This window comes from Simochromis diagramma, unplaced genomic scaffold (genome assembly GCF_900408965.1).
Source record: "Simochromis diagramma unplaced genomic scaffold, fSimDia1.1 OVJJ01000307.1, whole genome shotgun sequence".
In the NCBI taxonomy this organism is placed as follows: domain Eukaryota; kingdom Metazoa; phylum Chordata; class Actinopteri; order Cichliformes; family Cichlidae; genus Simochromis; species Simochromis diagramma.
In genome coordinates, this window is record NW_024386786.1 from 492,943 (window position 1) to 510,663 (window position 17,721).

The 17,721-nt window shown below is 41.1% G+C and overlaps 1 protein-coding gene across 2 annotated transcripts in view; it reads left to right on the forward strand.

Annotated features, from left to right (window-relative positions):
* The window catches only part of shisa7b (shisa family member 7), a 50,520-nt gene that overhangs the window by 15,455 nt on the left and 17,344 nt on the right, over positions 1–17,721 (forward strand). The window contains exons 3-7 of one of the 2 annotated variants that reach the window (XM_040022985.1): positions 5,483–8,564; positions 11,798–12,037; positions 12,688–12,804; positions 13,794–13,936; positions 17,273–17,341. In XM_040022985.1, coding sequence (XP_039878919.1) covers positions 8,152–8,564; positions 11,798–12,037; positions 12,688–12,804; positions 13,794–13,936; positions 17,273–17,341 — 982 coding nt within the window. In that variant the 5' untranslated portion in view covers positions 5,483–8,151. The remainder of the gene's footprint in view (positions 1–5,482; positions 8,565–11,797; positions 12,038–12,687; positions 12,805–13,793; positions 13,937–17,272; positions 17,342–17,721) is intronic. The other variant, XM_040022986.1, reaches the window with a different exon arrangement.

The following is a 17,721-nucleotide window of genomic DNA, read 5'->3' on the forward strand; positions in this document are numbered from 1 at the left end:
CTCGGGCACATGCAGGAAGATAGGAAGACACGGTGGGCAGAGAGGTCGCCGCGTGGCTGGAAGATGGAACAAAGGTCCTAATTTTTTAATAGCGTGTGTGTTTGGCTGCTTTAATGGCGCTCTGATTTCCTGTTTGGAATCGTTTATCTGCCGTGTATTGTAGGAAATGTTTCATTAGGAGGTTTAAACAGGGCACACAGGACATTTTGGAGCCATTTCCTTATGTTGCATTATATTCCTGACCGCTCTTTCACTGCAAATTTGACCCTTAATCACAGATTAATGCACAATAACAAGCAGCATATCCTTTGATAAACACGCTCGCAATGAATTTAAAATCCCCTCACTTTGACTTCCCGGAGAAGAGCGCAATGTTAACCCCTCCATGTTAATCCATGAAGTCTGGATATCTTTATTTGTGCGCACATTTTCATAGATTTTGATTTTTTTATTATTGAATTAATACTCTTACTGCCTAGAAAGCCAGTGGAAGTCAAACTATTTGTCAGCGGAGGCTTCTTAATTACAACATCTGAGGAAGCGAGTCGGAAAAGCCCCCGGAGGGTCGAGGCACGCTGATGTGAAGCCAGGCTGTCAGGGCAGCAGAGCGCCCAGAACTTTCCAGCAGAGAGGACCGCGTTATTGAGGTTACTGTGACTCAAGAAATAGTTCCTGTCAGCTCTAACCCTAACCCTGGAACATCCTGTTCTCTTATACTCTTCTCTTCAACCTTTTATATTTAATAATTAATTCCGTTTTTCCTCTTCTTCTTTTTTCACTGTTGCTTGTTTTGCCTTTGGAGCTTTTGTTGGCTGTAGGTATTGTTGTTTCTCTGGGGACTGATTCTTGTCCTGCTGCTGATCTCATTTTTCTTTGCTCCAGAAAGAAGCAACAGTCAGATGTAGAAATGAAACAATGGAGGTATTTTCACAGAGTTTGAATTAAGAGAGTAACCTAAAAATGAGTTAGGTCAGGACTTTTGTGTTTAGTTATTTCCCGCAAACCCGTCTGAACCCTGTGGCATACCCTACTCTGGAACCCACGTGCTCCACAATTGTAACTACATGTCAGGTCCACGACACCCGAGCAGTCTGATCATGACGTTTATGTCACTCAGGCTTGCAGTGGTACAATCCTGGCTTGACTCCTTTTTTCTAACCACTTTATCTCAGACGTTGTGTTTTCAGTAGAAGAAACATTTTGTGTCTCATCCAAGTCAGAATCAACTTTCTGGGATTTTCTTACCTGGATGATTGAGCATCAAAACTTGATCAAATGTCATGAGGTGATGGAAGGGTGTGAAGGAGGACAGTAATATAAATTGTATTTTCTAATTTTTTCCTTCCAGAGATGTGATCCAGTGTAATTCTTTTTCTCTTCCTTGTTTAGGATTTCAATGACAGAACTAAAATTCCCTTCATCCATCGTTTCTCCAAGCTCACTCAAAGTAAAAATTAAATCATGACAGTCCTAACAGCTGTAATCCATGAATGGCTATTACTAATGGAAACTGAATTATACACCTTAAACCTTAAACACACTTTGTTAAACTCACATGTGGAACTTAAATCTATCCTCTTCACACAACGTGACATCTCAATAAAAGGCAGGTTTGATTTCAGCCGAGTTCAGCTGAGGGTTTAACAGCCTGTTAGTGAAGTCTAAAACATATCTGCAGGTTATGGCATGAAGTGCAAATGCATCTATAAGTAGCATGTACATGATTTGTCCCACTTTTTTATTTGTTCTTTCTGGTCAGAGGGTGTGCTGCTATTATGGAATTTAATTATCTCCTTTCCATCTCATGAACGATGCTCCAGTGTATCCTCTGCTAAAGGAGGTAATAGAAGTGTGGAAGAACATTTCTCTCTTCTTCAATGTTTGGAGAACTGATTATTCAGTTCTGCTTCCTGTTTTATTCTGAAGTCTCGTTTTTTCTTACACTTCAGTGGGTTGGATTAGTGTCCTCAGTATTCATACCTGCAGATGTTCTCCTTTCTTTGCTCTTTTTTGTTACTCAAGCTTTGCAGCCAGCTTTCATGTTTCCTCGTGTGCAACCTTCTGAAGTGTTTACTGCACTTTTGCCTGTTTCTCTATTGGATTGTTCATCCTGCAAATTAATGTGGAGTCGGTCTTCCTCAAAAACTGTTCATTTGGATTTTTAACTGGCAGTCAGAACATCTGTCTTGTTCCTCAATGGAGACTTATTACAGGGAAGATCACAAAGTATTACAAATATAGTCTCAGAGTCGGTTATCTAACTGTAAAAGACAAATCATTAATGAAGCTTCTCCAGAAGGGAGGGAATCGATTCTACTACTTGACTCTACAAATTAAAAGTTGGCGTCCTGGTTAGTCAGCAGCTAACTATTGAAATAAAGATGTTTTAGTAGTTAGCAAGACCTCTTTTCTATTATACACCGATTTTTTTTTAACCCAATTTTAAGTGTTCACACTTTTGGACTAGTCAGCTAGATATTTTCCTCTCTCATTTAACCGTGCTGCACAGCAGTGTATGTTTTCATTGTGAGGCATGTAGTAGCATATGTCAGGCGAAGTGCCAGGATTTTGATTTTGGAGGTGCCAGAGTAATTTGGGGCTTCTAATTACAGAAGTTAAGCTTTTTATTCTAAGCTGCATTATAAACAAGAGTTCGCCACAGCAAATAGTTATTAATATGCTGGAATTGTTCCTGGTGTGACCCCAGAGTGATTTTTCTTTATTACAGATGGATACACGCACGTGTATAAATTAAGAAAACAATACCTGATCTGTCATTATTTTTTCTGTGGATTATGAAAACTAATATTTGCTGTCCATTCACGTAAACACTGAGATCCAAAATATATTTAGATCCTTTCCTAGTGGAATAACTGTAGATAGCAGCACACCGGGTTATAGATGAATGAACTGATTAGAATAAAAGCTGCCTTTGCTTTCAAGGAGAAAATAAAACTGGATGAAATTTTCTATTTTAACTCTTGTTTTGTTTGTTCTATCAGTTTTTTTTTTCAATATTTTGCTCCCTTCCTGTAATAGAAAATGTTGTTGCATCATTAAGTGACTTCATCCTTCTTCTAACCCCTGAGTTGCATCCAGTGCAGCCAGACACTGACCCAGTGAAGAAAAACCCTTAATACTGTTTCTTTCTTCTTTTTTGAAAGTAAAACACATTTAGGCTTTAGTTGATTTACATACTTTAAACACTTTGATAACTTAAAATAAAACCTAAGAAAATACTTCTCAGGGACAATTTGGCCATTAAGCTCCTCATCCACAGCCCCGTAGAGACATTTAATTCTCCATCTTCATTTCTGCTCTCTGCTCCTGCTCTGACAGTTATATGAAGTAGGATAATATAATGATCCCTGATTCCCAGATCAGAGATTTGTTGCATGTGCATATGAAGAATAGCTGATGCATTGAATAACCTAAATAATATCTGTTCGTTTGTTGCTTTACATTAGTTTGTCACTGCATTATGATGCCATGTTTTTTATGAAACTTGCATGTTTTTTTTTTTAAACAAGATGACTGTAGACTTTATGTGATGTCACAGGAAATAAATGTCAGTCAGAGCAGATTTAAGTGTAAACTACAAGCATTAATTAAGAGCAAGAAAATGAGGGTGCGTTAGATTTTTTTTTTTCCTGAGAGCGCTCTTATGCATGCCTCCCACTCCCAACACTGGAGGCCTCATTTTGCAAACAGAACACACACACACAAACACACAGACACACATCTGTGGTCTGTCTTTCCTCTGTCCTTCTGTCAAATGAGTCCATATGGCATCTGTCATGTCGTCTGCTCTCTTTTTTATCAAAGTCGCATCACAGCTGCTCCCATCTCCTCTGTCAGCTGATGTTTTTTGTGTATGTTTGTGTGCTGTAGCTCCTTCAGCTGAGCACAGTTTCAGTGTCAAGAAGCTGTACTCAATGCAAGAGTAGTATAGGAAATTACCACCAGCCTCCTGGCTTGTTTCGCAGTTGCCCTAATAACGGATTTCCTGCCTAAATTCAATCTCAACTTAAATTCTAGGGTTTTGTTTCTTGACACAGGAAGTAACAAAGCCAGTCTCAAAATCTCCTTGTGAACAGAAGAAAAAGGTGTGCAGCATTAACCCCTCCATCGTGTAAACATTTCAGACCAGGAGTGGTCATTTTAAATTAGCTGTGGCCTTGTTTTGACAATATAGAATAGAATAGAATAGAATAGAATGCCTTCATGTCACTATACATTTTTTCAGTGAGATACAGAGCATCTCCAACAGTTCTGCAGCACTATATACATATGAGCAGTATTAACAGAAACAAAATATATGAAATGTAAAAATATACAATCTGATGTAAAAAAGTAAATGTGTAAATAAATAGTGTGATGTATATACAATTCGGGTTATTGCACATAGAACATGGTATTGCACAGTGGTGGTTTATAGGGGGAAATGGGAAAATGGAGGGGTGGGACTGTGTTATCGGTGCGTGTATGAGTTAAGGGTGGTTATGGCCTTTGGGAAGAAACTGTTCTTGAGTCTGTGGGTCTTTGTGTTGATGCACCTGTAGCGCTTCCCTGAGGGAAGCAGGCTGAACAGGTTAAAACCAAGGTGGGAGCTGTCTTTGATGATGTTTGCTGCTCTGCTGAGGCAGCGGGAAGAATAAATGCCCATCAGGGAGGGAAGAGAGCAGCCGATGATCTTCTGTGCTGCCTTGACTACTCGCTCAGTCCGCCTCGGTGCAGCTGCCGTACCATACTTTGATACAGTATGTTGGCAGGCTTTTTTTGGGGGGGGGGGGTTCCCAGTGTTGGTCTTTCGCTCTGTGTAGGGGGAGGAGCTTATGCACACGGTGAAACAGAGAGCAAAGCAGAGGAGACAAGCTAGCACAACCAAAAAGAAAAACAGTTGTTTACTCCAAATTAAAACCAAAATAAAGTAGGTAATGTGGCTTCTGCTTTGCTCGGTGCACACACCTCACAAGTATAACAGCAAATTCTGGTTGGAAACAGACACATTTTAAACATGCCACCAAACCCTAATATTACTAATATAGTTAATAATATAGTAATATTAGTTCAGTCACTAATAAATACATAGATGAAGTGTCTCTCTCTTGCTGTGTTAAGTTAACCTGCTGCCACGTTGCTGCTGTGCTGCTGTGGTCAGACTGCAGTAGTAGTTCTTGTTTTGCAGTGAAGGTCATCCTAACCAGAACTTGCAGCGGGTGGAGCGCTGGTTCATGTGGCAAGGCTGCAGAGCAGAGCGAGGACTGCCAGCTGCAGTCTATGAACGTGGAATGCAACTTGATTAGCTTGGCCAGTTATTTATTAAGCACAAACAACTTGGTTTAATTCTGAAAGCATCCTTTCACAGCATGCCCATCCCCCACCATAAGTTGAGTATATCTCCGTGGAAACGCTGCACCAATAACAGCCAGCTCAGCAAAACGTCTTACAACACCCTGTGTTTCCTGTTCTTATGTTGCAGTGTGAAAGCCGGTGAAGAAGTGGACGCGAACCTGTGAGAGACGGGAAGACTTGAAGAAACTGAGTAAAGGATCTGATCCGGACCGTCCCTGTGCCAAGTGGAGGTTTTCCTGGAGGACTTTCTCAGCTGTTTTCAGAGCCGAGGCTCTGAACACTTCCTGCTCCTTTTCCACTCTTTTTATTTTTATGTGGTTGGAATCACGATTTCTGACTGCTCTTTTGTTCCAATCACAACCAAAACCAGGTGCCAAACCGACTGTGTCAAGAGAAGAAGCAAAAAAATCTACAACTCTTCATATAAAGAGTTTATTTAGTCACCCAGCTTTGGATACATCACCCACAAATACATTAAAACATCCAACGTCCCATTAAAACCACATTGAATTTCAAGATAACGTCTGTAAAAGTTTATATATCCATTCCGTTTGGTCGGTGTTTGCTGCTTTTAATGTTAGAACTTCGTGATTTTTCTCACTGGGGCGGCGATCAGTGCATTATTGGTTCAAAGTGCTTTATAGACAAATCCTCCAGCTGTCGGTCTGCTCATGGTTATGCATAGCAGAGGAGGCGTGTGGTAAGCTGTGATAACTCTGACGGCGTTTGACTGACAGGCAACACGAGCCACGTCAAACAGATAAACAGAGGCAACACCACCGCCACCGCTGCTGCTATCTCAAAGGCTCGGAGGTACGCCGTCGTTTCAGTCTGCGCTGTGAAACACTGTTGACACTTTGCCTATCTCCTTCTTCCAGTCGCTTCTACGAGAGAGGCCTCTCGCCCTTTTGTCGTCTTCTGTTTCTTCCACACGTGGCTCTTGATTACGCCGCGCCGAACAACCTAAAAAGCCCCCTTTATCTACTCCCAGTGACCTCTTAAACCTTTTTTGCGTTCTTCCTTTTATTCTATTAAAAACATGCAATTTAAAACCTTTCACTGTACTTTCATTTTTTTGTGGAAGGAAATCAAATTTGTAAAGATATTTAAAAATAACAAAAAAGAACATAACCTAAAGCCATACTGAACACCAGCCATACGAATACATTTACAGAGCTCACGATGTTGAAGGTTTCTACAACAAAGTGATCCTCAGTCACGTCGGTGCACGCACACACACATTCAGGGAGTCGATGAAGAAACTGCTAATGACCCGAAATTTCATTCCTTTGGATGAAAGAGCGGCTTTGTAAGTTTTTTCTACCTGCGTGTTTTTAGATCGCACAGCCTGCGGTGTCAAGCGTGGCAGTGGCCGTGTCGAGTTCCCGTCATCACCCTGCGTTCCTCTGTCTTGACGGATGAATCCGGACAGTTTCATGTCTGTTCTGTGGGCAGAACCTCGCTGCCCTGCTAGAACCGGGCCCAAGCCCTCCTTCGTCCTCTTCTGCTGGGCCAAGCTAAATTCAGAGCAAAGACACTCGCGCGAGGGTATCAAACGCACATAGATCCTCGCTTTGTTCTGTCGTCTCTTCCTGTAATTCATCCACCAGATCCTCGCCATCGATCACTCTTTTGTGAATGCCTTGACACGCTCGCTTAATGAACTGATGTCTGTCCTCCGGTAGCTGCTGGAAGGACTTCTTTCTTATAGATTTGATGCTGCTTAATGCCGTCAGTGATAGTACCTTTATTAGTCGCGCTCACAGCCCACGACTCATAAATTCACCGTTCCATTGTTCGAAACCAAAATTTCAAGCATACTGACCTTTACTGCTCCTCTTCCTCTAAATTCTTTGAAAGGGAGATTTGGTTTATTGGGCAAACTGTGAGCGTGGCGTAAGAGAAGTTTAAGTAACAGCTTGTGCCAAATTTACACGGACTTCCTCTCAGCTTGTTCACCAAACAGAGCTGAGATCTCTAAAGCTGCCAGCACTGTTGTTTACAGACACGAGACACACGGAGCTCGATGTTTAATTTGATTTCATTTCCATGTATAATTTTCACACATTAGTTCTCCACCCAGGACAACAGAAGTGCCAAACTCCGAGAAGAATACACCCAGCATCTGTCAGAGCTCATTGAACACAAAGTTTACATTCAGCGCTAAATGTTTACAGACCACAGTTTCCATTGCAGTTTCTTACATGACTTTTGTGCCATAAACAGCTCCCAGAACACCCTGCATTCAGAGACATAGGACTCTTCTTCTGGACGAGTCATTACACGACGAGTTTACAGTTTTTCATACTCATTTTGTTTACAGAAAACGTCTCAATACTGCCTGTTTTGAAGATTTTAGGCCAACGGACTGTAAAACGGCACTTTGTCGACCGACAGACCAAAATTAAACATTTAATACCTGCTGCCATAAAACAAACCCACATTATTCTCTATTTCTAATCAATTTTAAGTTAGATTACTTTAGGTCTACAGCCATTGTACAGACACATCGCATAGGGCCTAAAAAACTCTAAAAGACCTCAATGTTTACAAACGCTGCTTATGGGAAGGATTTGTATTCAGACGGAAATGTTTACATTCAGATGACGGAGTGACACGCCAAACGCATTCATGAAACACTGCTCGAACAACGTGAATCTGCTGAAATCCAACCCAAGGGATTAGTTCATCAGACTGCAGATAAAACTTTTCGTAATGGAGGTTTTTTTTGGAGGATCTCGCTGACATTTGAAGCTGTTTGTGACTTTTTTGGCTTGAGAACTTTGTGATAAAACAATGACGTCTAAAATATTAAAGGGGATGCTTTGCTTATCCCTTATCCTCTTGCTTTTCTCCTGCCTCGCTGTTTCCACTGTAACCATCACCACTCGGCGACGCGCTGTCGATGGTGATATCAGGACTCTGACCGGCAGGGGCGGCTCTGCCGCTTCTGGTAAAACGAGTACCACCTTGTTCCTCCTGACGGGCTACAAGCCGCCACTCCCACGGCTGCCTGCCGGACCCAAAGTGCCGCCAAAAGCGGCAGAGGTGGAGGACGGGGATGATCCACCGGTCATGGCTGAGCTGCCACCAAAGCCCCTCCCTCAGACCATGTTGCCAAGGAACGTAACGGCAGCACTGAAGCCTCCCCTCGGTGCGGCCCAGGTGGCTCCAGCCCCGAGACAGCTGGTGGATGTGGACCTGTGCAAGTAATGTTGTCAGAAATTCTGTGTAGTGTTTATCACTGTTTTTTTAAAGCTTCTTAAAAGCTAATGGAACATGTTTCTGTATGTGGGCTCTTTTAGTTGTGAGAACTTTTAACTAATGTCCATAAAATGAATATTAAAGATGAACAAAGTCGAGGCGTTTTAAACAGAAAGCCGATGCAATGGCGGCGCTTTAAACCTGCATTCTGTCTTAGCTCCAGCAGGGGGAGACTCTTGTAACTGCAGAGAGAAGTTAGCTGTTGTAAAAATCTATGGAAAAATTATCGCGACTCACTTGATTTTTAACTAGTTAGTAAAACTTTTCCAAATGAGTTTATAATCTCATTTTCTAGCTTGAAGTGTTTTTTTATTGCATGGCCATTTGGTAAATTATTGTCCCATGTTAGAGTCACGTGAACAGTAAAGAAGGCTGTGCTTTATGACAGAGTCGGGTAACAGTTTTCTCAGGAGTTCTTAATAATTTGGAAAAAGTATACGGCCACATTTTGAACTGCTCAGCTGAAACATGATGCATGTTGTGCTGAATAATGCTAAACTCCATAAGTTTTAGTAGAATGGTTCCAAATTTGAAAAATCTTAGTGACTTTTATACGTCTGCTACAATGTTGGCTTTATTTTTCAGACTAGGAAGCTGCATTCACATTTTACACTCTCTCTAATCAAATAGGAACGGAATGGGGTTGAGCCCATGTGTGCTGTATGAGCATGCAGTGTCCTTAGTCAGAATTATCCCTTGACTGTAATGTCTTTATTTGAAAGCAGACACTGACGGTCAAAAAGCTGAACTCAAAGCTTCAGTACGGGACTTCACCAACCACTGAGTCATATCACAATGCCTACATCCATCCTTTATATACAGTCTATAATTATGTCAAAGAAATGTTACTGGATGAGACATCAGTATGAGCTAACTCGAATTACAGGACACGTAAATACATCTTTTATTGTTTGAGCAGGAAAGGAGGATAAGTGCTAAATTATTAAGGTAACCTAAAATGAAATCTTTGGACATGGAAACACATTTTTGTCAGCTAAAATCATTCCAAATATCTATATACATTTTACATTAGATACATTTTTGTAACTGTTCCAGAGTTGAAAATTGTGGATGCAACAGTGTGACCAATCTGTGGGGCTGAAGCCAAGGTCTCGATAATGTATCAGAGCACAAAAGCTTGGATCAGTGTATCTCTAATCCAAACTATTTTAATCTGTTTTGAAAAACTATACTCCATTAGGAATAGCAGGTCAGCAGAGTGAGCTGTTAAAGCATCAACATGTGTTTTGTCATGGTACCAAGAGAAGCATCCGATTCTTCCACAGCTGACATAACTCATATTCCACAATCGGGTCAGAAATTAAATTCTTAGCAGCTGTTCAGGCATTTTTAGTTCTGGGGTTAAGTTGACATACAAAATGTGAATTAAAAAAAGTAAATTCTAGACAGAAACATCAGATTACATGAACGTAAATGGCTTTTAATAAAAATGTAGTTGAAATATCACGATTTTCCTTGTTTTATATCTTCCGCTGTGCTGAAGTTTTGCTCGTCGTCGAAGGCCTGCGGATCTTTTTATCGCCCTAATTTACATCCATCAATGTGATGGCTTGATCACTCTGGATGCCATAAAAGCGAGGCACATCATGATTCCCCTCCTTCAGCTCAGATCTTCATCTCACAGAAGCTCATATTTTTCACTGAGAGGCGTCTTGCTGTTGCTAAGCAACGTATAATCAGCTCTAAGTCAGATGTGTGTTGGCGAGCCACACGCTACGACTATCAACAGCAGCTACATTCAGGCACAAGAAAGCAGCACGAAGCGCTGCGGTGAAGACAGAGCTCCGTTCTACGTTTTCCTTTGCGCTACTCTGCGAGCCCAAAAAGCTCTCCGCAGAACAAATGCAGGATTTACCTAAAACATTTATCGCCTTTGAGACGACGAGTTTTAGCTCGGAGTGCTCAGAGAGGTCCTGCAACAATAAAGGTAATATCTCAGTCAGGGGAAGTCCATGAAAGGCTTCAAATCCAGTTCAAAAGCAGTAACAAAAACCTCCCACTACTGCATCCACACCTAATGTAGAGCCACATAACCCTAATGTGACTGTTATGTTGCCACTCTCCTCCCAGCAAATGACAAGGCAAGACAACAGTGATGTCACATCCTCCGCTTTGGTGGTGTTGTGCTCAGTTGTGCACCTCTCAGTTTTTGTAACCTCACACGGTTTGTGCCGGTACCATCACAGTTTGAAAAAAGGAGACTTTGGACAAAAATGTGATTTCTTTGCTTCAGCTTTTGACTTTTTCTCCTCCTACATCAGCACTGATGTGGAGGTTTTGTCTGAGTGGCGACAATAGCACCCTACATGCAGGCATAAATGCTACAGAGCTTTGGCGATGGCACTGTATAATGGGGCCCCAAAGCCTGAGCCTAGAGCCTAGCCTGGGATGCACCTACGTAAAACTTTAACTACACAATACAGCAACTGCAAATATACCCGAGTAGAATTAAAATAAGCTTGATCACAGTTTTGAAAAAAATGTCCAGTATTTGACCAGTTGATCCATTAAATGGACCCAGCATGACCCTTGACAGTTGTCCTAAATCTAGAGTTTAAAACAGTGACATAAATCTCTGGTCAGACAGCACAGCAGGCAGCTAAACATAAGATCATATAGTGGATAAAGTCTGCAGAAACTGTCAAATAAGCATGATTTTAACACTGAGTAGCAGTAATGTCATATAAACGGTATACTACGCATATGCAACACAAAGGCAGCTCACTCAGTTGTTTGCTGGGTATTGCATTCCTGAGATATGGAGTATCACAGACACTTAAAAGAGGCTCAGGACTGGCAGTAAATTTACAAATGGCTTTCAGATTTCACTAATATTTCAAGCTCCAGATCACAGCACTAGGCTTCACAGCTCTACCAGTTTGTGGACATTCACTCTATTCTGTTATTATTTTTTCACCAGTGTTTTAGTGAAAATAACCATTCTTTTTTTTTTTTAAGAGTTCTGTCTTTAATGTACTTTAATGTAGCGTCAGGAGGTAAAGATGTGGGAGAAGATTGTATTGGCAGAAATCGAAATTATGATGCATGCCAAACGCTCACATCCTGTGAACTTTCAGGGTCAAAGAAGAATCTTAAGCAGCAGAGGCGTGGTACACGACGGCATTAATGGTACGTTTTTACCAACTTTACTCCGCAGGGGTTACTATGATGTGATGGGGCACTTTGACAACTCGTTCAACTGCTCCCAGGGCAGTTACATCTACTGCTGCGGCACCTGCCACTACCGGTTCTGCTGCGAGCACCAGAGGAACCGGCTAGATCAGGATTCCTGCACCAACTACAAGTCCCCCGACTGGGCTGACCCGCAGGTCCCCGTCACTGTGCCCACGGTGAAAACCAACCCCGACTTTGAGACGTATCCGCAGCAGAGCAGCAGGTCAGAGTCTGGATGCGTCAGTCACAGAGCCATCAGAGGAAAAGTACAATATATTAGAATCATCTCGAAAGCAAAGATAAATAAAGAGCAGCATAATTAGTCAAAATAACCTCCCGATCTTGACAGAAACAAGTTAATTTAATGAGTAATATTTGCATTAAATGTTTTTAAAAAATAATGTATTTGCATATTTATTATTTACAGATGAATTTCAGGGGTATAGAGTTGGTATTCTTTTGGACATTTAATTTTGAGCACATTTTTAAGAAATCAAGGGTAAAAACAAGTTGAAGTAATTGCATAAGCACTAAAATCTTTCTAAAAATTTGTAACACTTTCTGTAAACGCTATTTGTAAAAAAAAAAGAAAAAAAAGTTTGTGCTGTGTGTTTAAAAAATTGCTTGAAGAGGAGCTAAAAACCTTTAACAATGAAACAGAGTTCTTGTTTGATCCTGCAACACGAGGAAAAATAGTATCACCTATGAATTTCTATTGATGCGCCCCTAATTGTACTTGAAGTACAATATCATTCCCAATTAAAGCTAGAGACATGAATCGTACTGAAAATTTACTATAAAATGAAAAAGAAGCTGAAAAGCGTGTAGTTTTTCCTGCTGAGTGCCCTGATGTAATTTCTTTTCTATAAACAGCACGGCCTATGTGATCGGAGGTGTGATCTCCTTCACTGTGGTGGTGGCCGTGGGCGTCAGGATTGCCTTCAGCAAGGTGGCTCGTCGACCCCGAAACCGAGACATCAACATGCCCAGGTGAGACTGCTGGACGGCTGCTTGGCTTCTCAGTTTAGACGTACAGCAAAGACACGAAACCCGATGCTATCCACGAGGAGCACGGACGGTGAAGCCAGATTCTGCCAGGCATTAAAAGCTGCTAAGAAAAGACCATTCAGAGAAAAAAGTTAAATTGAATTGTCTTTCTAAAAATTCAAATGCAAAACGTATGCTTATGATCAATAAATATCTGTGAAATGTCTGCATATAAAGATGGGTGAAGTCCTAGTTTGAAGAGAATCATCTTAGTCACCTGTAGAGGTGCATATGGCTAACTTGTCAATCACAAGTCATTTCTGCCCTAAAAGGTACTTTAAGTAAGCCATACTATAACTTATAAAATACGCTTGTTGTATTAAACAAGAAACTAGTGACTGAGCCCCTAAACTAGTCAGGAAGGTGTTTACTGAGGTCATAAATCAGGTGACCGGTGGGGTCTTTTTTTCATAGACTTCAATGAACCTGGAACAGCAGAGGGAGTCTCCCCCTGCTGGCCATTGGAAACAATGCAGGTTTAAGACTCATTTCAGCTTTCAGTTACAGAAATTGTGTCTATGAAACCAATTATTCATGTCTCCTTTTAATCTAGTTGTTGCTATCTTGGTAAATGATTATATGTTACACATGAGATTATATTAATATTAATAATAATAATAATAATGATCTTCAGCCAGAGGTGAGGTGTTAAAACGTCTCAGTTTGCAGCGGAACATGAAAACTTTTAAGACTTGTGAGATTGAGGTTTTAGAAGATTTACAAACAGATCAAAGTGAAACGTAACTGCATTATTTTCAATGATAGGATTGCTTTGGACACATTTGGAAAGTGCTCTGAAGTAAAGTAATAACTGACTGAGAAAATGTTTCCTCCACATGATCTTTTCTCACTATTCTCCTCACATCTGTTGTGTTCCTCTTGTCTTTCTGCCCTCGTGCTTCTCTCCCTCCGTCCTCCCGCTGCTGCGTCAGATCACTGGTGGATATCTTGCGTCACCAGTCGAGCCCCGTGCAGCAGGGCGAGAGGAACAACAGCACAGTGCTGACGACCACCTCAGACGGACGCACATCCAAAAACCTGTACACCCCCATCCTGCAGATCAAAGACAACCGCAGTGAGTGACGATTATTATATTCAGGTTAAACGAGCATTCGAATGAGGCCAGCTTGTCTCGTCCCCAGTGGAAAAGGTGGTAATTGTCGCTGCTCTTGTTTCAAATATCAGCAACACACTTCTTACTTCAGGTGGAATACATTTGTTGTGAGTGAATTGTTGCCAGATGTTGTTTCATTTAAAAAAGCCCCCTGAGATTATTGTTTAACATCAGTAATCTCAGAGGGTCTTTTGAAATGAAACAACATGGATTCAGACTTTTAAAGGGTTTGCTTCCTGTCTGGATTCACCTTCTGCTCTTTACTCAAGTGATCTTGCAAAAATGTATTCATCTGAATTAAAACATAAAAATATAATTGAATTTAACAGTTTTTAAATCTGAAAAATAAAATGTTTAGAGATGTGTTTTGTTTTTTTAAAGGTTAATTCGCATTCAACTTTCTATATTTCTGCACAAACATGACCTGCACACAGACGAGCTGAAACATTTTGACCACTCACAGATGAAGGAAATAACTTTGCTTAAATTTGCCCATTGGGAGGATGAGGATACTTCCTGGTCTAACCACTCGCTCAATAGGACACCAAACTCCTGGCAACCAGGAAAATCTTGGTTGTCCAGTGATTGCACTTGTTTTTTTTTTTCCCAGTCTACAAATGATTGCAACTAGTTGTTGTTGCAATCAAGCTGGTTACTTTCCACTTTCAATTGTTTTGCAATTGCAGAAGCCACCTGGTGAGCGTCAGTTTGTCTCCAAACAATCGAGGTCCAACTCGGACTGAATGCAGTCACTGACAGACAGACTGGAGAAGGTCTGCAAATAATTGGTGTAATGTTCAAACTCAGACAGACTGCAGAAATGTTGCAAACTTGTCTCCAACACATCTGTTTGCAATCAAGGGTCTGATTCACTGGCTGCCATTTAGTTGTTCTCTGCTTATGTTTCTATATAAAAGAAAGGTTATGTCATTTTGCAATCAACTATGTCACTATTTGTGGAGGACCATCTGAGTTTCTATTTAATATGTATGAGCTTCTGGCTGGACTCTGACTGTAAGTAGTTAATATGAAGTTTTTTCTTAAATTAGGTTTTCCGTGTATGTAGCTCAGCAACAGATTTCTGATTTTTAACATTTTACCAAAGTTAACTGTGGTTTATCATAAACAGCTTAACTGACATTCAATTGCAAACACACTCACTCCCTTTTATAAATAATTTAAACCTGTGTGAAGATGACAAGATCATTGGACACAGTTACAATCATTTTGGTTGTGCCGTCTCCAGCCAGTGTTTTCCGCAGGGTGAGTGTAGCATTTGGGGGACTTTGGCCTGCTATTAATTTGAGCAGTGACTCAGTCACGGTCACCTTTATGCCGTGTGCTCTTGCAACAGCATCCACAGCATGCCAGCGCTCTTTTCTCTGCAAAGCACGGGATGGAAACCTGCGTCTGCTGCAGCAGGTACTCTGATTGTTGCAACTTCATAATGTTAGCTTATCCTGAAACACAGACTGTGCAGCTCATCTGTATAACAAGACAAACAGATTTCAACCTTAAGGGAGTTTCCATATACCTACTAGTATCACAGATAAATTTAATAATTATATCCTAAAAAAGCTGTAAGTTATGTATGCACACTCTCTCCACCCTCCCTTCACTCTTCTATTGATTGTAATTTACAGCCAAAATGAGACACAAACATATCATGAAAGTGAATTCTTTTTATCACACAGGAGAAACAAGATATGGTGCCTAAATAACGCATATGGTTAGACTAAGTAGCCTGGGATAGAGTCAAATTCTCACCCTGAATAATTGTTTCAGTCTGCACGAACAGCCAGCTTTGCGGGGTATTATGTCGGGTATGGGAGAAATGAGCAGCTTAAGCTGGTTTAGGCACACAGAAAGTACTAACAGGTTAATAGACTGGTGGTCCCAATGTTTTGGCTCATCAGTGTTTTAAAAAGTGTCTTTTAAAGGTTCCTTTATGTTGACTGTCACTTTTTTCTAAATAGTACTACCACAGGGGGATGTTTTGGTCAACATTTATTTTATATTTCTGTATGAAATGTTCAGGCTGAATCTCATGATTTAAGCTTTAATATAAGAAAAACCTCCACTCCTATTTAAATGCTTATGTTGCCCACACACAGAGGAGCTTTGTGTTGAATCTGCTGAGGAAAAATGCTGCAAACACTAGAACACTAAAGTCAACACGATCATAGAATTAAATGCAGTGTTTGTGTGATTTCACAAAGTTTTTCCTCTCTGGTGATTATCAGAAGGACATGAATGTTTCTGTTTTCTCACACAGGAAAATCACAGAAATGAAACACACACACATTTCTCTCTTTACCTCTGCTTTATCTCTCTGTCGCTCTGTCTCGTCTTTCACTAAACCAGCTCTCTCTTCTTTCAGCCTCTCTAGGAATTCGATTGTTCTCTGACTCTGCAAATAAGGTTGGAAAATTGCAAATTCCAGCCAAGAAAAGATGAAAAATGTGCCAAATATAGTGGATTTTTTTAATTATTTATTTAGCTGCTCTTGATTCTCTTGAGGTAAAAATGGTAAGAGCGCCTTGTAGTACCAAAGCTTCACATTTTAGCAACTGCAGAAATTATGAAACTAGATTTTTTTGTGTAGTTTACAGACAGGAGCTGAGAAATCTTTTTTTTATTGTTGAATAACAATTCAGCTTTTGAATTGCTAGAAAACGTCAGTGTCTTTTCAGTCTCTTGTGTCCAACGGTTTCTCTAAAGCTCAGCTTGCAATCATAAAAAGAGAAAGACGGTGAAAATCTGCACTTTAAAGAGTTGGAACTTTGCTTAAAAGGACCCACTGTGCATGTTTCCAACTCTAGACTCTGCTAGAGGTGCTTTGTATGAGTCACAGTTCAAAATAATTGTTCTTTGTAACATTTGAAAAACCTTTATTCTCATTGGCTGCCACTTGCAAATAGACTTTAATAGCAGGTGGGTGTGGCTTCTATACCTGAGATGGCCGTTTAAGGATATTCGCGTGCTGCTTCACAATGCAAAGTAAAAACCAAACGACCTCACTTTTGTCAGTGTTGCATAAAAGATTTAATCTGGGGGTTGCCAGTTCGATTCAGTTAATTGCAACAACCTTTGTCATTTAAATAAGAAATGCAAAAGTCAGCTCATTCCTGGAGGGACTGAGTCTGTCTCTTTTCTGTCCTCCCCTCTCACTGTCCTGTCTCACCCACTGTCTCTCTCTCTCTCTGTCTCTTTACTGACACAAATGCTTACTCGACATGCCTCCCGTGTCTCTCGAGTGGCTGTCCCATCAGTTTGTCGGCTCTGCTCTCTTTGCAGCTGGGAACTTGCACCATCATTTTAACCAGCAGGGGTCTGCTTCCAGCCCCAAACACTCTGCTACCATCGGTAAGCCTCGTGGTTAGCAGCCCAGTGAGCCGGACTCGCGGCCTCACCTCCACCACTGTCTGTCTGTCTCGATGTCAGTATGACGGCCTGTTGTGCTGCGCTCTTAAAACAGCTGTGCCATTGTCAACCCCACCCTGTGGCTACGCGCAGATTTGTGCTCGAAATCACAGCGTGCTGTACGTTTCCAGTGATTTCCCCCGTCACACGGTTGTGTTGAATCTGACAGATCTTTCATAAGAGTGTGAGCTTAAACTTGTCTGGCCTGCCCTTTGCTTAATGCAAGCCCGTCTTCCCTATTCACTCACTACCCCCCCCACAACCCTGCTTCCAGATGTGCTTGTTCGTCCTTCCTCCTCTCTCTGTGCAGCAGTGATGTGCAA